Raw genomic sequence first — 23,772 nt, forward strand, 5'->3', positions numbered from 1 at the left:
CACCTGGCTGGCAAGAGATTGTAGCTGGGATTTCCATATCTTTCTATCTATTGGCTGCCAGCAGCAGGGGAAGGGCTGGGGGATTCATTACAGTGCAGTTACTTTTTTTGTGTAGCTTTAGGGTACATGCTAAAAAAATCTAGGAGAGGCAACAGCAGAGAGGTGCAAAAGAAGATCCAGGAAAGGAAAATTAGGAGGGTAATTTGACGATTTTTGTCAAGGATTTTTTACTTATCCTGTGAAGAAAGTGAATCCCCAAGAAGAAGAAAGTCAAGACAGAACGACTTCCAAAGTGTTGTGACCAGGGTCACCAGGCTTACAATTCCAAGCTACCTATAGGAAAGGGAAGGATCCGTATAGTGGATTATGCACCTACAGCAAAGGTAATTTCAACCTAAATTTCTCTTCATTTTGAAAATAACAAAACTAAGTCTACAGGCAGGAATGGTGGGGTGTATTGAATTTCATCATGTGCTTGCAGAGCTAACTCTAGGTGCTGAATGGGTGCATTCCCCCTCCACACCCCCTTCTGTATAGCTGCACCTTAAGTTAGAGAGTAGCCTCTCAAAAACTGGGTGCTAGAACAGTGCAGTACTGTTTGCCACCCATATTTAAAAATAAAATAAATAAATAAATAGATTTTTCCTTTAAGGCATACCTCTCGTGATATTTTGACAAATGAAATGCAGCAGCCACATATCACTAGAGCTACACTTTAAGGCAGGGGCATGGCAAGTTAATGTGGTGCTACCTAAATTCTGTCGGGGCAACTCACCTTGGTTTTGGTTTTGCATAACGTCCCAGCCATGTATGGGTACAGCAGGAAACAAATTTTACTCCCATAGAAGTAAATGGAATTTACAAGCCATTGTGAATGTCATATCATGTCAATGGGTTGAATTTAAAATGCATGTTTAGTTTATTGCATAGTTCACATGGGTTTATTTGGTAAATTTTTACATCTGAATCAGAAAAAAACACAAAAAAAAAAAAATAATAATAATTTAACAAAAAAAAATTAAAAAAACAGAAAAAATAAGGATGAAGAAGTTACAATGTGTAACAAAATATGGAACAAAACGAAAACAATGTGGAATCAAAACTGGGACAAATTGAAAAATGACGTATTTGTATGGTATCCATATTTTTATATGGGAATGTGTTCATGAGCCTTATGCTAATCTATAATGCAGAAGTTAAACTTGCAGGTTAATGCAGTTGAAGTAATGCAAAATCCATAAAAGGGCCCTGATCTACCATGTGCAATAGATAATACTGGTGTTTTATGGCAGAGGGACCTCCTCTACTGGAGCCCACGTTTCACTGCCATAGTGTTTTGTATTATAAATTATAGCTTTCTGTTACCTACTGTGTTCACATTAGCACCTTCACTGATTTTATACAAAACAAGGTGTCCGACCCTTCACACCTGCAGCTGCTAGCAATGCAGACTAGAAATATTAGCAGTGCCCTTCCCCTAATGGGTTAAATATGGTCTCTGATTTCTGATGTGAGATGTGATAGATAGATATTTAGATCTTTGTGCTAGCAGCCTATATTCTCCTGTTTATGTATATTCAGCCTAGCAGCGTGCACCTGTATGCCAGGTCCATGCAGTTGTTTTGGTATCAGTAGTGCTGGCCAACTTATCCTTGTTTGTGTTTAGATAGATAGATAGATATTGGTACAGTGGATATTTGCTTTAGAACAGAGGTAATTCTTTTAATCTGTGACATCTAGCTGGACACTACTCCCATTGCTATGGTACATGTCTACAGTGCCATGGTCTACAGTATAGTGCTATATAGTGCTGTAATTAGAAGAATTTGATTCTATTTTGTTTTTGCTCTGGTAGGATAGACATGCAGTTGCTATGAAGTTTTTCCCCAAAGGAAAAACATAGTTTATCATGTACAGAACTGAAAAAGCTGCGAGAACTTCTCACCATGGATGCTCATTTGCAAGAAACAGAGTAGTCCGTCCAGAGGGCATTTGTACCTTTGTATGCTTTGACATATTTATCTTGACTCATCTATCACTGTAGTGCTGTTCTTGCATGTTACAGTCAGAGCAGTTGTGGAGGAACCAACATAACATGATCACTTACATCATCAGTCTCTGGCTAAGATGTGCAGTATTTGGTACACATGCCCTATGTTCCCTGCATGCTGCTGCTCAGACTTGCCTCTATGACTCTTGCAAACAGTCTATAGCAAATAATTAGTTTCATCTCCATATCCAGTATTTCCCCCCTGTTTGTAAAGTTATACACATTTTTTTTTGTTACCAAGTAAAGAGTGAAACTGGTGGTGCTGAGCTACAGCATGACTCTGACCGGGCCCTGTACCTCAATCAAGCAGGGCAGGGTGGGGGAAGGAGGAGGCCTGCATGGTGCAGCTCAGCCTTGCCTCTTGCAAACAGCCTATAGCAAATAATTTGTTTTATCTCCCTATCCACTATTTGCCAATCTTGTCAGCTCTGAGCATGATATCAAGCTGTCACATTCCATTTAACTGTATAGGCTAGTCATTTCCAAACTTTGGCTTTCTAGTACAGTAGAATCTCCCAATAATGGACACTCACAGGGAAAAAAAAGTGTCCGCTATTGCGAGATGTCCTCTGTTGGGGAAAAAAAGGCTCAAAATCTTTCTAAATGACCAAATATTATACTGTACTCATTCCAGAGTGTAATAACCTATAAAACACAATAAAAGGTGATATTATAATCTCCCAGTGTCATTTAATGTTATCATTCCCCCCGTGCCATTTTATTCCCCCTAGATCCCTCCAATGCCACTTCATTCCTCCCCCCCCCTTGAACCCCCTGTGCCACATCATTTCCCCTTTGCCATTTTATTCCCCTGTATCCCCTATCTTCTAATCCATCTATCTATATCTGTCTAATCTAATGTATCTATATCTATTTTGCATGCATTCACTATAAAGTTTAATTGGCGCTGTATGAATCTGTACCCAGGACGCCTCTGCCCCCCTCCTGCCCGACAGTAGTAGAAATTTTGCATGTAATAAATTAATGACTGTGGGAAGTAGCGGGTTTGGAACTCTGTATTATAAAAATGGAGCTGTGACCCTGTACATATATAAAAAAAAACAACAAGTGTTCACTTTCTTTTTATGTGTGTCTGTTTTATTCTCTATTCTGTATAGTGCAGAACAATATTAAACAATTTGAGGAACATGTGCTCTAAGGCTAGGTTCAGACTCCGGAATCTCCGCCTGCAATTTCAAAGCGGAATTGCAGACGGAAATTCCGTAGTCTGAATCTAGCCTAAGAATCCTATTGCAGAACAATATCAAGAACTCTTCTATCCGAGCGAAACTATATAACAACTATTCCTGTGCTTATTGATTCATGAATATAATGCAAGAATTACAGTAAAGACTGACAGTCAATTAGGCAGGTAATAGAGAGCATAAAGATATCTGATGCAGATGCACATGCCATTGAGGATCTGACATCTATTATGGTAACAAGTCTCAGGCAAAATAATCTGTTTTACAAGAGCATCCAGTTCCGGTGTCTAGGATAATGCCCTTGGAATGACATCTAGGTGGCATTTCTGCAGCTCAGCCAGACAGTGGAAATCACATATGTGGCTAAAGCATTATGTGGTATGGAGTGTGAGATGTAGGGCAGGTAGAATTACCCTAGGGGCAGATGGCATTAACCCCTTGTATTCGTGACGTCAGTGCGTGGTTTATCCTCAATACCACCCGAAGGTATACTGCTGGATCCTGGGCTAGGCACGGGGGCAATAATGACTCTGACGCCAAGTTACGGACAATGGTAGCTTTACTGAGTGACAGATGGAACAGTCTATATAGTTCAGCCAGGCCCATGGAGGTGACCAGTGACTTCAGAGACCTTACGGGCTTGCTGGGACAATTTTAGTGCAGTCCACTCTGACTTGACAATAGATGACTGTGACTGACTTGACTTGACTCAAGACTGACTAAGCTGTGACTGTAGCTTACTTGTAGACTTGTAGCTTGTGGCTGCAGGACTGACTTGAGGCCTCTTATGACTCCAGACACACTCCTAGGCTTGACTTGACCTCAGCAAAGGCTTATCTCCAAAGAGAGAGAAGAGACTCCTCCCAGGGCTTTTATAGGGGAGACTCTGGTGGGGTCCCATAGATCACCCTTAGGTCACATGGTCACTGATACCTCCTGGGTTACAACCACATGACAACTGATGATCACAGGGGATCCCAGGGGACACTGCAGGGAGGCTGGGGCAGCAGGCAGCAGGGGTACGGGGTAACAACTCCCATACTGGGCCACCACAATTAATTTATAGCAACTTCTGACTGAGAATAGGGAAGAGGGAGCAGAGGTTGCTGTGTCCACAAATAATGGGAAGATGTCTCCTTGGTAGCTGCACAATGACCGTCTTCTGAGAGCTCCAAGCTCCAGCCGTGCCCTTTACAATGAACCAGAACAGGCCTCTCAGGATGTCAAAGGGCCCGGAAAGTCTTCACTCTACAGCTCAGCACACCATCCAATAAACACAGAGACAGGGTGGTATTTAGTCAGGAGGGGGGCACTTTTAATGCCTTTCAGACCTCGCACACAAAGTGGCTTTAACAACAAAATTTAGAAAAGCAGTAAAAATGTATAAAAGTTCACTGCCATAAATAGCACAAGACAAAATAAAAAAAGAAAACCACTGAAAGCACCAACAGACAGAAAAATAACTAATTAGGTAGGCGCATTGCTACATAGATTGGTAGGTAAATAGTTAAAAATCGATGTTAAAAAGAGAAAAAAAGAAATAAAACTACAATGTATTAATGCATAAAAAGAAATTAGATAATTAAACATATACATAGATATATATCAATATTGACATAAAGTTAGCCAGTCAATAAGTGGTACAGTGGTCCCTCAACATATGATATTAATTGGTTCCAGGAGAACCATCATATGTTGAAACCATCATATGTCGAGTACATATGTCTATGTAAAAATGGTAATTGGTTCTGGGGCCTCGGAACCATTGTATGTTGAATACATATCTCTATGGGAAACTGCTAATTGGTTCTGGGATGACCATTGTATGTGGAGTGTATGGGGAGTGTTTAACAAACCAGGGTGCCTCCAGCTGTTGCACAACTACAACTCCCAGCATGCATGTACAGCCATTGACTGTCTTGGCATGCTGAGAGTTATAGTTTTGCAACAGCTGGAGGCACACTGATAGGAAAACATTGATGTATGGGGTGTATAGTGTGTATATGTATTGGATGTGATGTGTGACATCGCATACAGTACTGTACAGTTCTTTAAATACCTTCGGGGGGGGGGGACAGAATGTCCTCCATTACCATCCTGCCGACTACAGCTCTATAGGAAAGGAAGGGGAGGGCAGCCAGCAGCTCATTGGATGCCTGCAGCAAGATGCTGCAGGCTATTGGCTATGGCGGCACTGGGGGGCGGGGCTTACATGGAGCTCACAGTGGAAGCCTGTATGAGTTAGCAGGACAGCATGTGAGTAACAGGAGGCAGAACGGGGCACATGGGGCACATTATACAACTATCTGTCAGATGCTGAAGTTGTCAGCGCTGTCAGATAGCTGTTTGTATGATGGCCCCGACACACAGCAGCATCATATGTCGAGGCTGCCTTCAACATACGATGGGCTCTGAGAGTCCATCATATGTTGAAATGATCATATGTCGAGGCCATCATAAGTCGAGGGGTCACTGTATATAGTTCGAAAACAATATCTTGCCCGTGTGAAGTGCTGGCCTGAGTTCCTGATTACCTGGTATAATGTTATACTGTCTAAATATTTGAATATGTTCACACAATGGATTTTTCCATTGGAAAGATTTTATTCTGGAATCTGTGGCAGAAATGCAAGGCAAGCCTTTCTGTCAGACATTCTCCAGCTTGTACGCCATGGATTCAGCCACGGAAAGCTGATTGAGTGGGCTTAATCTCCATTTCGGTTACCGGATTTGGAATCCATTAGGATTCAGCATCAAAGAATTGACATTTCATAGTTTACATTTTTAAATCTGTTATGGAAATAATTAGGGATGTCCCGATACCATTTTTTTTAAGACCGACTACGAGAACCGATACTTTAATTCTAGTACTCGGCGATATCAAGTACGAGTACTTTTATTTTAAAGGGAATCTGACACCAGGGTGACCCGGTCTCTGGTGCTGCTTACCGTGCTGATATGTGGGTTCTTTGTTGTGTGCAATGGAGGCGGCTGCTGTAATATGAGCCAAGATTTCTCTCTTTTCCATTGGGCAGAGCAAAAAATTTGCATTATGGCCGAGACCGATGACCACATGGTGAGCAGCAGTAGAAACCGGGTCACCTGCACTATCTACCTATAAATTCAAGTTAGTGCAGGTGCTGTAAGATTGCCTTTAATAGTAGGTAGTATCCCCCTGTAGACGTTAGTAGCAGCCCCCTGTAGACATTAGTAGCAGCCCCTCTATAGACTGCAGCCCCCCTGTAGACCGCAGGCCCCCTTGTAGACAGCAAGCCCCCTTTAGACAGCAGCCCCCCTGTAGACCGCAGCCCTCTTTTAGACAGCAGCCTCCCTGCAGATGTTAGTAGTAGCCCCCCTGTAGACCGCAGCCCCCCTTGTAAACAGCAGGTCCCCCCCTTTAGACATTAGTAGCAGGCCCCCTGTAGACTGCAGCCCCCAACAGCTCACCTGCGGCTGTCCTCTGACGGGTGCTGCTGCCCCGTCCTCCCGTCCGCATATTGGCGTTCTATGGAGGAGCATGTGACATACACGTCACTCTGCTTCCTCCGTAGCGTTACCCTGGGCGCAGTGGAGGAGGTGGAGTGACGTGTGTGTCACATGCTCCTCCATGGAACGCCATTATGCGGATGGAAGGACGGGAGAACAGGGCAGCAGAGCGGCAGCAGGTATCGGATTTGGTATCGGGGACATTGAACGAGTCCCCGATACCAGGGAAATGGCTAGTATCGGCCCTGATACTGATACTAGTATTGGTACATCCCTAGAAATAATTATGCGCTGTGTGAACTACGGAATACGAAATCAGTTTTCAAACTGATTCCTAGACAGAATCTTCATTTCATGCAAATAAAAAAAAATTAAAATAAAAAAAAAAACACAAAAAAGAAATCTACCAATAGATCCATTACTAAGGCGATTTTTCATACAGAATGCTAGTTCATGAGCCCAGTTGTAGTTTCAGTGATGGCAATAATACCCAGATATTTCAGAATAAGATAGATTAAAGAAACAATCACATAGAATATTGACACGTGGAAGATGAAATATTAATAAATATTAAAGCAGAATCTGGACATGTCAGTCTGAACAGCTGCACACCTCTTGTTGTTTCTGGGGGTATGGAGCTTGAAGAATATTTTGCATCCTTTAAGCAGCCTATAGACAGACACGCAGTCCTACTATTGCATAACTACAAGTCATAGCATCCCCTGCTAGTTAAATTGTGTCAATGCATGCTGGGAATTGTTGTTATGCAATGTCTGGACAGTCACAGATTGAACATTACAGACAAAAGCAAAAAATTATCCCAGAACAGACCAAATCTTAACCATTTTAAATGCCTTTTTTTAATATGTGGCCCTTTAAAAAATGGTTTCAAGTCTACCTGGTAGAGAGTGATGTAACCAACAACTGGTTATATATTACTATTAATAGCTAACATCTCAGTAATAGAGAGTTAAAACATGATAATCTGTAGCCTGCAAGCTTGTAGTGTGCTGGATGAGAAATGCCGCGGATGATGGGTGGAGGCCTTCATGCCCCAGGCTATGCATTACAGAATGAGACACACCTTTCCAGGTATGGATTATAGTACTGAGCAAACAGATGGCCTCCTGTGTATCCTGCCTGGATCTGTTATACAGAGGAAGCTATAGCATACACTATAATCAAACCAGATCCTGGGTCACCATATAGAAATCCTGAATAGACATCCATCACAGCCTTCATTTTAGTGTATATATGTTTAGTTCTTTGAAGCAGGTAGCACCGCTCCAGTATGGTGTGTGAAATATGGTTGTGCCAGGCTCTAGTGTTATACCTCCCAAACCAATTGTATTAATAAAAAAAACTATTAATTAAACTATTAGAAGTAATAATATTTACTGTCCATGTCTCAGGATAAATCACTGCATAACTTCAGTGCAATGTTTCATGCCACAACCCTTCATCAGTCTGGAAAGGGAAATGCTAAAAGCATATAACAGAATAGGACAGTTTGAGCTTTCAGTAGGTATTTATGATTCCTTTTCCCTGGTCTGTCACAGTGTAACTCCACATTGCTGCAGACATCAGTACATGGAACAAGCATCCTCTACACCTGTAGATATTTCTAACTGTCCCATTCTGATATGTATCTTAAACTAGGCTCTTTCTAGCCTGATGAAGGACTGTTGCCCGAAACGTTGCTCTGAACTCATGCACAATGTTTTATGCTAAGACTTGGAACAACCAGACACATCGACACCCAACAAATTCTGCACACCCTGACAAATCCTTTGAACACACAACATGTAAAGTGACACAGTGACAACAACAAAAAAAAGTGGATGTGTAGGTATACTGCCCGGACATCCAGACGGATCAACAAAAATTTCTCTGTCCCTGGCCAGAAGTCCGGGAATCAGGAGGTGATGTGAGAAAAAGGGAATAGGTTAGTGCCCATGCTTGACTTACATACTGTTCTGTTTTATACTCAGGGCTTTATTTATAGGTCTGCTGGTTGCTGCTGGAAACAGTCAATAAGCTTGTTGACAGACAGGCCTCCTAATAGCTTAGCTAAGTATCTATAATGCAGAGAGCTGTTTTTTTCTAATATACATAACTATACACTGAAAATCAAGCACTGTATAGACACTGAACAAGTAGGAAATGCTAAGATCCGGTTCAGGTTTTATTTTTAGCCTATTCCAGTCCAGGTTTTTCTCGTCACATCATTTCCACTTGATTAGGTTATGAACACGGGGATTATAAAAAAACAAGCCATTTCTCGCTATTGAAAAAGGGGACTTGGCTCCCCGAAACACGTCTATCCTATTCCCTGTGAAAATACATCTGATTAGACTGTTCATGCTCTCAACCTAACAAGGTTTTGCCACCTAAACGGGGTTTCTTCCTCACGGCCCACCTGTAGCGCGAATCCATCATACGAGTAGAATGCCATCAGCTGTCCGAACTCACCAACGTGCAAGCCGGCAATAGACCTCCCCCTCCCCAGTCCCGCCGGTGCTGATGACTCCCGAAAGGAAGTGCGACTAAGCGTCCGTGCCAAGGGCCGCTGAGGGTAAGTGTGAGAGCGCTGAGGGACCACTACAAGATCGGTAAGATCTTACCATTTGTGCAGTGGCCTGCTTGTTGGCAGCACTGTTACTATATTTTTGCTACATCTCTGGACATTACTGCATATGGACTAGCAGCCTCTACATATTGCTGCTACTACCAGTAATACATCTCTGGGAATTACTATAATTTGACTAGCATTACTGGGTACAAAATCACAAAAAATATGGACGCTGACATGCTTTCAATTGACTATGCATCATACAAATCCCGCCCCTTGTATCTTTACTTATTGCGAACTGTTTAGAATTTTTTTTTACTAGCAACTATATTTTATTTTTTATTTGCTATTTCTTTTACTTGTGGTTTTATGTATTATCTATCAAGCACACCTGCAAGGGCCCTGCAACTAGTGCCTTTTTAGCCGCATACTTGAATTTATTTCAATACATTTATTACATTTAATTGTGCATATACTGGACTGGTTTAGTTTATTTTAAGGTTTAGTGTATTTTAAGTTACTATTATTTTTCCTGGTGTTACTTTTGTCTTTTCCCATACATACCTTACACCTCTTATCACTTAGTAGGACTGTTGTTTGTTTTCTTGAATTTTGTATTCTAATATTGGCAATATAACCTATTTCTATGTTGAGCTCTACCATTTTTCCCTAGGAAATGCTATGAGATTTAAAGAAAAGAGACTAGTAAAACAGTCTCTTATAAAACATTATATGAAGATTTTACAGTATATTTCACCTAGTTATGTAGCAATATTAAAGGGGAGGGGATAACAACTAATATGGCTGCCGTTACTGAACCCAAGTGGATGTCAATCAGATCAAGTTGTTAAGAGCAGCATTATGCAGTGATTCCTCTCCTTCTCCTGTATTTATGTCTAGCTAGGTACACGTCCTGCTTATTCTGCGTCATCCAGCTCTTCCAGAAAGATATTACTTGATAATTTTCATTAATTTGATATGAAGATGACTCCAGAATTCAGAGTGGGAGGTGAAGGGGAAGTGCACTAAATGTAATGACAGATCAGATTTTTTTTTTAACCTAAAAAATTAGCACAGACCAATAATAACAATGATTACGATTCCTGTGATGGATTTAGCAGGCAGTGCGTGCCTGGTTTTTAGATTTCCTGAGCTGCTTCCTCAATCTTGCATCATCTTCCCCCGGCTTGTAAGTAAAACCAATGTTTCCTGGAGCACTGCCTCAACTTGAGATGACTTATCAGAATTCATATTATACCATGTTTACTGGATGAACAGAGAACATCAAAAAGTAAAGGGTTTATGTTTCTAATATACACTCCTCAACATTGCAATTTGTATTGTTTTATATCCAGATGTATTAACTAACACACATTATATAATGGGGAGTATATATAATAAGTGGGGGGAGGAAGGACCTTGAGAAAGAAGGACCTTCTGTGCATGACACTTTTACTCATGACTTTTCCTTCTTGATGTTGCAATTTTAATGTTTAAATCTTAAAGAAGAAATGCATGGCAATCCCCAACCTATAATAGGGGGAGGGGGGGACCTTGAGAAAGCATGTGAATATTTAAATGGCCGCTGGCCGCTCCTGTCCTGTTACTTTCTTGACTCGATTAAGAAGTTTTGGATACAAATTTGGGGATTGCCGTGCATTTCTTCTTTTAGATTTAAACATTAAATTTGCAACACCAAGAAGGAAAAGTCGTGGAGTTATGGAAATCACAGGATTGATAGACATGTTAATGATATGCCAATGATGGAAAATATTCAAATATCTCCATTAATTCAGTATTGAGTAAAAGTGTCATCCACAGAAATGCATGCACTTACTTGCCTTGGCATGATATCAATGAGGTTACTAATAGTTTTCTAAAGAATGTTCTGCCACACTGAATGCACTTGGATAGGCCAGTCCAAGTGCATTCAAGATCCACTGCTGGCAGTTCCCTTTGCAATTGGCGGCCAATGACGTTCCAGATGTGCTTGATGGGAGACAAGTCCAGAGACACTGCAGACCACGGTAGTACGTTTAGGCCACACAGGCTGTTCACAGTAGCAACAGGGGCCTGTAATCATAGTAAAAAAAACAACTCCTGGGACACTTTAGAGAAATGGCTGTAGCATTGGCCCAGTGACCAAATCAATGTAACACTGAACTGTAGGTAAACCTGGAATAATGACTAGAGAGATCCAGCTACCGATCATTACACCACCCCACACCATAATCCTGGGAGTAGGACTGGTGTGACATTCCCTCGTCATGGTGTTGCCACGATGTCTCCACATGCATCTCTGGCTATTATTGTGTCCGAAACAAAAGCAGGACTCATCACTGAAGAGGATAGACCTCCATTCCAACCTCAACTGCCAGCTTGCTCTGCATCACAACCTTAAGGATTGTTCTTCTTGGTGTTGCAGTTTTAATGTTGAGTAAGAAACATCACACCAGTCCTACTCTCAGGATTTTGGGTGGCATAATGTACAGTAGCCGGACTACTCCAGTCTTCATTTCAGGTACATGAACAGCTCGGCCTTACATTGATTTGGATGTAGAATTAGTGCTATGACCATTTTTGTGAAGAGTCCCAGAAACTTTTTTCAACACATAAGAATATTCCCCAGACAACCATTAATAACCTTTATTGACAGCATGTCAAGGGCATGTCAAGGGCATGTTAGTGCATTTTGAATATTTTTTCCATTTTTTCTATTGATCCTGTTCCTTTCATTCTTCCACATTTTTTACTTTTTGGTTCTGCAATTTCAATGTATTAGAAGACGTGCATGACACTCACAAAATCTGTATCCAAAACTTCTTTCTTGGATCAAGCAGGTAACAGGAGAGGACCGACGGCCGTTTCACATAATCAGATGCTTTCTCAAGGCTCTTCCCACAACACAACCCATCCCCGTATATAACTTCCTATTACATAATTTATTACATCACGTGTTGGTTTATAACTCTACATATAAAACCAATATAAATACATAATTAAAACATATTAATGAGGGTATAAGTCAGTATGACTCAGCACTATTCACAATGTTACAAGTTACTAAATCACTGACCATATGCTGTACATTCACTCATAGGGCTATGTCTGATTAAGAACACAAACGTATGAATAAGCTGCAATTGATCCTGTTGTGCCCTTGTCGTGCATTTGCCTCAAAGACCTTATCTTCACTATTCAACCTAAATAGGTGTAAGATCTGCCCATAGGGCACTGCCCTCTTCCTGTGATCGGAATGATAACTGCTACTATACTGTAATATCATTTTAGTTGCTGTAGACTTACAATACTCTATCTATATCCATAGTGAAAAGGGATTATTATGGTTATATAGGCTTTGTACTTCAAATTCTGCTAGCAATATATTTGCAAAAGTTGGAGCTACAGGGTTTGAGGGCATTGGGCACCACTATTTTATCCATATGCACAGGAGAAAAGTGCTGATTTGGTTTCTGTGTTTCTATATGTAGACATTGTTTGCTATTTCAATGTTGAGGAGTATACTGTGTGTTTCAGTTACTTACCATTTTCAAGATCTCCCCTTAAGGGTGCGTTCACACACTATTACTAGCAGAGGGTTTCGCGCTGCGGGAAACCTGCTGCGAGTTACACTACCATTGATTTGAATGGGTCCACAGACAGTCCGCAATAGTGTCAGATTTGCGGACTGTCCGCAGACCCATTTAAATGAATGGTAGGGTAACTCGCAGCGGGTTTCCCGCAGTGCGAAACCCTCTGCTAGTAATAGTGTGTGAATGCCCCTAAAGGGTACTTTGCCCCTAGACATCTTATCAATCTTGTCTGATCGCTGGGGTCCCACCGCTGGGGACCCCCGCGATCTCAGCTGTGGCACCCCAGACACCAGAACTTTGCTCCATGCCGGATGACTGACAATGCGGGGTTGAGGCTCGTGACATCAAGGTCATGCCCGCTCATGATGTCACGGCCATGCCCCTCAATGCAATTCTAAGGGACGCCCCCTCCCATAGACTTGAATTGAGGGGGCATGGCCATGTCGTCACAACAGGTCACGGACGTAATGTCACGAGCTTCCGGTGCTGCACCCGACGCTCTAAAGGAACACCGGGTGCAGCAGGCAGGGTACCCCTTTAAGGTCAGTAAGCAGAAACATTCTTGTATACTTCAGCAAATGGAAACCTGTACAAACCTGATGTCTATTAGATTTGCTACAACACTTCTGTCTAGTCCAGTCAGTACTTTTGTCAACTACTGTATAGTAAATTCAGTGGCCCTGTAAATTATGTACCAATTGTACCCCATTTTGCTCTTGCAGGGGGAGTATATACAATTGGGTAATATGTAACACATATATATGTGTTCTAAATGGAGAGAGTGGAGCATAACTGCTGCCAGCACGAGTGGTTTGTCTCCCTGAGAATTAAAGGGTCAAGCTATTGAAATCCAACATGTCCAATCCAATTTCCCCTGACATTTATCATCAGGGGAGAGTCAGGAGGCCACTATATACAATAGAAAGTCAATCGGTCTCACTAAAATTGTCAGACTCATGTCTGTCTAATATGTTAGGAGTAGAACTGATGCATTTAAGTCACCAGGTAGTGGATGTGTTTCTACTGAATCAACAGATCTTAATGAGTAACCAAGCAGTGACCAACATAGCACAGTTCACATCTCAGACACCGAACAGAAGACATAATGCTACAGTGTCATCAGGCATAATCTTATTGGATCAGCAGAGAGTTGATTGGGCCACAAGGCATTGTGTCACCAGGAAGTCCACAGTATGCTTTTGGGTCTCTAATGAGAATGCGTGGTCACAATGTAGTGGACAGTCTTAAAGGAGTACTGTGGTACAGATCATCATGCAGTGGGCAGTTATAAAGGAGTACTGTGGTGCAGTAAAACTTATCCCCTATCCACCCCGGCTCTCCCAAGGAAGGGAACGTGTTGACCCCCGCATGAAGCAGTGGCCAACATGTTCCCTCCATGTATCTCGACCGCTGCATCTCCAGCTCTCCCATAGAAATTAATGGAGGGGTGTGTTGGCCGCCGCTTCGTGCAGGGATCAAGACGTTCACTTCCTGGGGATAGCCGGGATGCCGTGCAGGAGATCGCAGGGGGTCCCAGTGGCTTTACCCCCAATTTAAAACTTATCCCCTATCCTAAGGATAAAGGATGGGTTTTACTGCACCACAGTACCCCTTTAATGATGTGGCTAGGTATAGCATTAAAGAGTTTTTTTTAATCTGCATGTTATCTATTAGGTTGCAGGTGTATCGTCTTATACCATGTAGACTGTGTCAGCCTCACTTGTAGAATACTTGTTGATTTGTTACAGCCAGGCTCAGCCAATTGGTAAAAATAATACCTTAAAGAAAGAGCTTCAAAGTCAGGAAACACAAAGGAGATCTGGGGGAGTCCTGATAGTGGGACATTCCTAAAATATGAGCTCACAGAGGAGGTTTCACTGATCTTGTACCTTTTACCTCAGGTCACGGAAGGGAAAATCAATCAGGACTTCAAAGAGAGAAGTGTTAGATATCTAACTATGTGAAAGGAGGATGTTATTACTAAAAAAGGCTGTGTGAAGAAGATTGGGGAGAAGAGGAGAACACTTCAAGACCGCCATAGTGATTTAAGCTCCACAGAAGAGGCCTCACATCTACAGGAGTGTTCTTGTGATGGTCATCAAACAATGCAGACCACAATGAGTGCAAGTTGTTATCTGCCACCTCTTGAGAGTCTACAAAAACCTTGAAAAGTTATACCGTTTTCTTAAATACTTTTTGTATAACTTTTAGGGGTTTTTAAGATCTCTGCTTGCTGGCATTCAATAAGACCATTGAGGATATTTATGAAACCTTGTGCAGAGGAACATTGAAGCAGTTGCCCACAACAACCAATCAGATTCCTGCTTTCATTTTCAGAGGCATTTTTAAAACTGAAACAAGCCATCTGTATGGTTGCTATGGGTGACTGTTCCTTGTTTACTTCGAGGAGGAGGTCTGTCCTAGTGAAATGACAGACACACAGGTGCACAGGTTCTTTACATGGCACAGCACCAATAACTGTACTATACACCTGTTCCTTGTACCTGTGTGTCCATTACATGACCGAGACAGAATTTTTTGGGGTAAACATTAGGGGGAAGATTTATCAAAACCAGTCAGAGGAAAAGTTGCCCATAGCAACCAATCAGATCACTTCTTTCATTTTTAACAAGACCGCTACAAAATGAAAGAAGCGATCTGATTGGTTGCTATGGGTAACTGAGCAACTTTTCCTTTGCACAGGTTTTGATAAATCTCCTCTAAGGGTGCACACTATGGAATTTTCGCGTTGAATTTTCACAAGAAAATTATTTTTCGGATTCCACTTGCAGCAGAATCCCAATGCTCTGAATGGGATTTAGCTGCTTAATTCACAGTACGGACGTTCCGTAGCAGAACTTTCAGGGTGCGTTCACACGCTATTACTAGAAGCAGGTTTCACGCTGCAGGAAACCTACTGGTAGTTACGCTACCATTGATTTGAATGGGTCCACAGACAGTCCGCAATAGTGTCAGATTTGTGGACTGTCCGCTGACCCATTTAAATCAATGGTAGTGTAACTCGCAGCGGGTTTCCCGCAGTAGGAAACTCGCTGCTAACATGTGAACGCACCCTGAATGTGGAATTAGATTCCACGGACATTAAGCACTGGTTCCAAAGCAAAAAGAAGGAAAAGTCCGCTCACCTCTTCATGCAAGTTGTAGCTGCCATGATTCCTGATTGCTCCAGGTGCTGTCAGGGTGTTGCTGCCGTGGACAAGGTAGGTAGTAGAAAGGAGTAACTCAGTTGGAGTGAAGATCCCTCAGCACTTCCAGACACATCAGTAGATATAATACACAATCTTTTATTTTGTCTTCTTAAAAAACATCAGTGTAGCAAATGATGTTAAAAACATGGACCGACGCGTTTCGGCTGTGTAGCCTTTCTCAAGGTCTGCTGAGGGATCTTCACTCCAAGTGAGTTACTCCTCTCTACCGGTTCCAAAGGATGCTGCTGTTAGTGGAAGTTTCATAGTTTGAATTGGCCCTAAAGGTTTCTATTTGATGTCAGGAAGCAGGCATCTTGAAAATTGTAATACAATGGTAATCGGTACTGGGAAATATTACAGAGGATATATTGGAGATTTGGAGAACTTTTCATGATGCAAATGAAAACACTTATTTGCTAATACCAGAATTCACTTTTTTAATTTATGAACTGAGAAATTCTTAGTGAAATATAGTAAAAATTCATATAGGCCTTTTTCTTCTTACCACCATGCAACTGTGGCAGAAGCTTTCCTAGTCTATATGACTCCACTACCCAATCTAGAAACATTTATAACCAAGAAATCCTATTCAGCATTAAAACAGGGGCACATAACAAAGACAGAGGGTTCCATAGCAAAATGCCAGGCCTTCATGTAATCACCCAAGCCCCTCATGGAACCAAAGGTTAATCACAACATTCACACGGGTGGATTAACTGCAGAATTTCTGCAGCGTATTTACTGCGGAAAATCTGCAGTGGATTTTGCTACCAATTATTTTAATTGGTCAGCAGAAAATGCACAATATAGGCAGATTTGCAGATTTTCCTTTAGGCTTAGTAAAGTCAATGGTAGCAAAATCCGCAACAGATTTTCACAGCAAATATGCTGACAAAATTCCGTAGGTAATCCGCCTGTGTGAACGTACCCTAAAGAAAACCACTACTGCCCATGTGCTGTGTTTGGAATGCAATACCAGACACAGACAATGGATGAGAGTGGCGCATTTTGAGCTAGAATGTCTTTGTAACAATTGGTAGGTTTTCCAGAAGTCACGCCCTTACCAACAGCATTTATTAAATGGGCACTGTCAGATATAAAAACTTTCTATATGTTGTATATCTTGGCAAAATAATAATTTTTCTAATATACTTCTTTAAATAAATGTCACATTTTATTAAAGAAAGCTGCCTTTGAATATCCCACCCCAATGGGTACCCATACTTCCTGGAACACTGATGAGTACCACAGCAGCATGAGCGTGTCCAAGGGTCATGGACATGAGATGGCTGATTGACAAGGCTGCAGGAGGAACACAGCCTTCAGCAACACTGCTGTAACACAAAGTTTTACCAAACATGTGCCTTCAGCTGTTGCCAAACTACAACTCCAAACATGCCTGGACAGTCAAAGGATGTCTGGGAATGCTGGGAATTGTAGTTTTGCAAAAGCTGTAGGCACACAGCTGAAGGCAACACTGCAGCAAAAAGAGTTATCCAAATGCTGTACCTCCAACTTATCAAAAACTACAAGGCCCAGCATTACAGGATTGGCAAAGGATGATACACATAAATGACATCTAAGTTGTACACTCACCATATTGGGCCTCATTTTTCTAAGAGTGGAGTATAGTTTTCTTTGTGGGATTTTGTTTCCGACAGGTATTTTACCATGGTATTTACTATTGTATTTGGTGAGTTTCCCTATGTTTTGCTCTTTTTACACATGTTCTGAGCTGTCAGGTTTTCCAGAGCTCAAATCCACCACATTTTATGTGGAAACATTAATACATTTGTAGGTTTCTTTGGAAAATGTAGAATGTTTTTGGAAACATTCACGTTTTCCCTGATGACCACTCCCCTTTGTAGGGTTTTCTGAGTAAAGTGGAGAGTCAGTAGGGTTTTTTTTTTTTGGGATCTTTTGTCGGTAATTCTGTTGCACAACACATGCGGTACAAAAAACCCTACAAAATCTACTCGGAAAAGCCTTAGTAAATGAGGCACATAGTCTTTGGTGGGTGAGTACAGGAAATCCCCAATACTAATTGTGTGTGTGTACAGCATAAAACCAGAGAGGAAAGGGTTACAGAGCAGGGCTGCCAGGCTCCCTAGAGCAGTAAGTCAGCAGAGTGAGGGAGGGGGAGGAGTCATCACAGTGCATGCAAGAGAGGGACACGCCCCCTCCCTTGGTGAGATAAAAAAAGACATTAAGCAACTATAATATGCAATTTTTTTTTGAAATTTTTGTGATAGAGACATAAAAATTATATGTACATGATCAGGATGAGTAACATATAACAGTTTTTTTTGTGGGATCTGACAGGAGCGTTTTAAGGATATGCTACCATTTGTTATATTTTAAAACCACTTTAACACAGAAGGTTCTACACAAATAGTTCTTAAAAAATGCAATGCAGTTCCATCTAATGTCTTTTTCACATGTAAAAATACTACACTGCAAGTATTCAAACTGAAAGTCTGAATACTGGCAAAAAAGGCAGTTAAAGGGGTATTCCAGGAATAAACTTTTTTTTTTATATATCAACTGGTTCCAGAAAGTTAAACAGATTTGTAAATTACTAAATCTTAATCCTTTCAATACTTATGATCTTCTGAAGTTAAGGTTGTTCTTGTCTAAGTCCTCTCTGATGACACCTTTCTCGGGAACGCCCAGTTTAGAAGCAAATCCCCATAGCAAACCTCTTCTAAACTGGGCGTTTCCCGAGACAGGTGTCATCAGAGAGGACTTAGACAGAAAAGAACAACCTTAACTTCAGAAGCTCATAAGTACTGAAAGGATTAAGATTTTTAAGATTTTTTTTATAGAAGTAATTTACAAATCTGTTTAACTTTCTGGAGCCAGTTGATATATATAAAAAAGTTTTTTTCCTGGAATACCCCCTTTAAAAGTAAACTCATCTAAGACATATTTTAGATGTGATTGAGGCCTAAGGATTTTACATCATCAGGGTGCAGCCCTCAGATGTATTGCTTCCTACTAATGTGATTTGTCAGACAAACAATGGGTTAACCTACAAAATATGTGTGCCAGTAACTGGAACGGCAAATGTAATGCTGCCACATCTAGCTTTTGGTTCCTGGTTCCCTCCACATGTGGATGCTAGAATGCAGTAAATTTAGACAAATTCCAGGAATTCCAATATGAAGCAAATGTCAAAATGTGTACTGCATTCTCACTTGATCATCCCGTAGCAGTTGAAAAGCCTGGAGGCTCGTGGGGCTCCCATTAGCTACTTGACACATACTTAACAGGCTTACCATGCTAATGGACGGCAGCCATATTATGTAACCACATGTGAGGTCTGAGCTACCTACCTGGCCAAAAAGCTGTGTTTAGACACAAGTTTTCTTTTTAATAACTGTCCTAGACACCGACCCTCTGTCTAGAGTGAACAGCAAAGATCTGACACATTGCTTTGCATGAGAATACAGTGGTCCCTCAAGTTACAATATGAATTGGTTCCAGGACGACCATTGTATGTTGAAACCATTGTATGTTGAGACCATAACTCTATGGAAACCTGGTAATTGGTTCTAAAGCCACCAAAATGTCATCCAAAAATTGGAAAAAGTGAGAATGAAAGAAAAATAAGTAGATAACTAATACATATAAAGCAAGTCCTTACATATAAAAGTAAGAAAGATCTGCTGGGAGCTGTAATCACTGTCTATGTCAGTGTTTCCCAAGCAGGGAGCCTCCAGCTGTTGCAAAACTACAACTCCCAGCATGCCCGGACAGCCAACGGCTGTTGCAAAACTACAACTCCCAGCATGCCCGGACAGCCAACGGCTGTTGCAAAACTACAACTCCAAGCATGCCCGGACAGCCGTTGGCTGTCCGGGCATGCTGGGAGTTGTAGTTTTGCAACAGCTGGGGCCACCCTGCTTGGGAAACACTGGTCTATGTAGAGGACAGGAGCTTCTTCAGGGTCCTGTACAGTACACAGTGTCCTAAAAAGTAATGGAGTCGCCCTCACCTGGTGTCCAATGGAGCAGGTAACCCTGGTACAGGTAAAGTGTACAGAACATGTAATACCTCCCTGTACTGTAGGGGGCGCTACTAGACATCAGTCAGTGCATACGCTTCAGTAATACAGGGGATTTACCAGTGAATGCCCATTCTGATTGGTCGGTTCTTCCGGCCATTGACAGGTATCACAGATCTGGACTGTCTGTACATTGTATGTTGAGTCTGGTTTCAACTTACTATGGTCCAGAAAAGACCATTGTATGTTGAAACTATTGTATGTTGAGACCATTGTAAGTTGAGGGATCACTGTATATAGAATGGATCATTAGATGCAATGGGGAACATTTATCAATGTTGGTGTATGGTAGAATAGATTTTACCCCTGTTTGCTTGGTGTATTGTTTACACAGTTGCTCAAAATTTACCAAAAAGGTGCAAAGGACTTGATAAATTTTGCTCAATTATAGAAACCAGTGGTCTGCAGAGACTGGTTTAAGCTTTGTGCTCTGGCATCTGACACTTTTGTGCGTGTCCTATTAAGTGGTATAGGTTTGTGCAAAAAAATAAAAACACTTTTACATTTAATTTTAAATAATAAATATAGCTCCACTGCAAAATGTGGGGTACGGTGCACCAAGCAGTAGACACCTTTGAAAAATGTTCTATTGAAAATTGCGCAAAAAAAGAAATTGTGCAAAATTTGCAGGGACATTTAGAACATTGATGTGGTTTAAAGCCAAAGATAAATGTCCTCCAATGATCTTAACCTCTTAAGGACATAGGGCGTACCTGTATGCCCTAAGCCCGGTCCGGGTGTTTAAACGGGGTCACACCAGGACCCTGGGCTAACAGCTATTAACCCTTCAGACGCGGCGATCAAAGTTGACCGCCGCGTCTGAAAGTGAAAGTAAACGCTTCCCGGCATCTCAGTCGGGCTGATCGGGACATCGCGATAAAATCGCGATGTCCCGATCAGCTAGGACACAAGCGGAAGTCCCCTTACCTGTCTCCGCTGTGTCCGATCTGGGTTTGATTGCTCCAAGCCTGAGCTACAGGCTTGAGCAATCGAGCCCCTATCTCGCTGATCCATGCAAAGCTATGGCTTTGCAGGGATCAGCATAAGAGAGCAGTGTGTGTAGTGTTATAGGTCCCTATGGGACCTATAACACTGCAAAAAAAAAGTGAAAAAAAAGAAAGTTAACAAAGGTCATTTAACCCCTTCCCTAATAAAAGTTTGAATCACCCCCCTTTTCCCATAAAAAAAAAAACTGTGTAAATAAAAATAAACATAGTGTATCGCCGCGTGCGGAAATGTCCAAACTATAAAAATATATCATTAATTAAATCACATGGTAAATGGCATACCCGCAAAAAAATTCCAAAGCCCAAAATAGCGTATTTTTGGTCACTTTTTATATCATAAAAAAATGAATAAAAAGCGATCAAAAAGTCTGATCAATACTAAAATGGTACCGATAAAAACTTCAGAACACGGCGCAAAAAATTTGTCCTCATACCGGCCCGTATGCAGAAAAATAAAAAAGTTATAGGGGTCAGAAGATGAGAATTTTTTACATATGAATTTTCCTGCACGTAGTTATGATTTTTTTTCCAACGTACGACAATATCCAACCTATATAAGTAGGGCATCATTTTAATCATATGGACCTACAGAATAAAGATAATGTGTTGTTTTTACCGAAAAATGCACTGCGTAGAAACGGAAGCCCCCAAACTTTACAAAATGAAATTTTTTCTTCAATTTTGTCGCGCAATTAATTTTTTTTCCGTTTCGCCGTGGATTTTTGGGTAAAATGACTAATGTCACTGCAAAGTAGAATTGGTGACACAAAAAATAAGCCATCATATGGAATTTTATGTGCAAAATTGAAAGCGTTATGATTTTTAGAAGGTGATGAGGAAAAATTTAAAATGCAAAAACGGAAAAACCCTGCGTCCTTAAGGGGTTAAAAGGTGTGCATACTTTTGCACACATCTTTATAGTTACAATGGGGGACATATATCATTGGCTTTAAACTACTTAAATGTTCTAAATGTCTCTGCAAATTTTGCGCAATTGCTATTTTTTTTGGCACAATTTTCAGTAGAACATCTTTCAGAGTTGTCTACTGTTTGGCCCACTTTTTTGCAGTGGAGCTGTATTTATTATTTCAAATTAAATTGAGAAGTGTTTTTTTTTTTTTTTTTTTTTTTTTTTTGCGCAAACCTACACCACCTAATAGGACACTTACAATAGTGTCAGATGCTAGAGCACAAAGCCAATCTCTGCAGCCCACTGGTCCTTTGCACCTTTTTGGTAAATTTTGAGCAACTGTGCAAACAATACACCAAGCAAACAGGGATAAAATCTATTCTACCTTACACAAACATTGATAAATGTTCCCCAATATTTTTAAAACAATAAACAAGCAGCTTTGTAATGGGTGTTTTATATATTTTAAAAAAACCTGCAAAGTTTAGTTACCTTAACCCTTTAGAGTAGTGACAAGGCAATTTTGGTGCTCTTTTCACTGTTATTGAGCCCATTAGAGCCCTGCCTCCATAGTGCACAGCTGTTTCTTGTTCTCTCCATTTTAGTGGGAAGGACCATAGCAGGACGTTTTGCCAGTAATACACACAGATGAGGTAACTATGTTACAATGTTAAGGGTTATGCTGAAAGTTGTAGTCCTTTATCTGATATGTCACATAGGTAGGGTGGTGTAGCTAACCTGATGTTCCCTTAAACCTTACTATAACCTTTCGTCAAGGAAGCTGTTCTTGCATGCAGTGTGCAGAAATAAGGCATCTGAGCACTAGGATTCTATGCAACAACTTTAAAAACTTTATTTAAACTTCTTGAGCAATTTCAACAAAATACAATTGTTTGGTAAAGCTTGGAATGTTACAGCTTTTTAGGCAGATTAGATATTTGGTCACTGTCCCTTTAAATGCGGCTTTTATAGCCGCTTTACAGAATATAGCAATCTTGAGGTGCTTGAAGCACATGTACATATAATTATTAATACAGATATGAATGTACACAGTTGAACATATTCTTAGTCCACAGTTCCTGAAACTACTGATGAGAATCTTTACAGATTGACCAACTGTGGTTTTATATGTAGACTTTGCTTTCTTCACACAACTCTGGTTCTGTGACAAGATACATGGAAGGACATATGCAGAAAAATTTCTTGTGACTTGACAGTCAAACAACACTAACTCTGTCCAGACTATACACTGCTTGGAGCTGAAGAACTTGAGCGCGATATCCTCACAGCGTGGACAGGAACCGAAACAGGAACAGGAACTTAATTGTAGTCAGGATTTTACCTGGGGAGAGCACATGTGGCCCAGGGGTTTGTAAGTCTAGCAATAGCATTGGCTAGTGGCTGCTCTGGCAAAGGTCAGTCCTAGACTGGTTCCAAGAGGGGTGAGTCTGCCCCTTCTTTTGCGATAGGGTGGTGGGTCTAGGGGCTTCTCCTGCAACCATTGGTTGGGGGGGGATCATGTGACCAAAGCATCATTCATCTGGGTAGAGTAAATACAGAAATGTTAACCCTTTACACTCTGTAAGACCTCAGTGTATGTAATTAAAGTGGTGCAATGTACAAAACCCTCCAGTACCTCATATAAATTTAACTTTGACTCTCAAACAACAACGT

At 41.1% G+C, this 23,772-nt stretch overlaps 1 protein-coding gene across 1 annotated transcript in view; it reads left to right on the top strand.

The window, feature by feature from the left end:
* COL7A1 (collagen type VII alpha 1 chain) overlaps positions 1 to 23,772 on the top strand; it is a 189,692-nt gene that overhangs the window by 9,677 nt on the left and 156,243 nt on the right. Inside the window, exon 2 of the mRNA XM_056528127.1 lies at positions 306 to 383. Coding sequence (XP_056384102.1) covers positions 306 to 383 — 78 coding nt within the window. The remainder of the gene's footprint in view (positions 1 to 305; positions 384 to 23,772) is intronic.

Source organism: Hyla sarda, chromosome 6 (genome assembly GCF_029499605.1).
Source record: "Hyla sarda isolate aHylSar1 chromosome 6, aHylSar1.hap1, whole genome shotgun sequence".
In the NCBI taxonomy this organism is placed as follows: Eukaryota; Metazoa; Chordata; class Amphibia; order Anura; family Hylidae; genus Hyla; species Hyla sarda.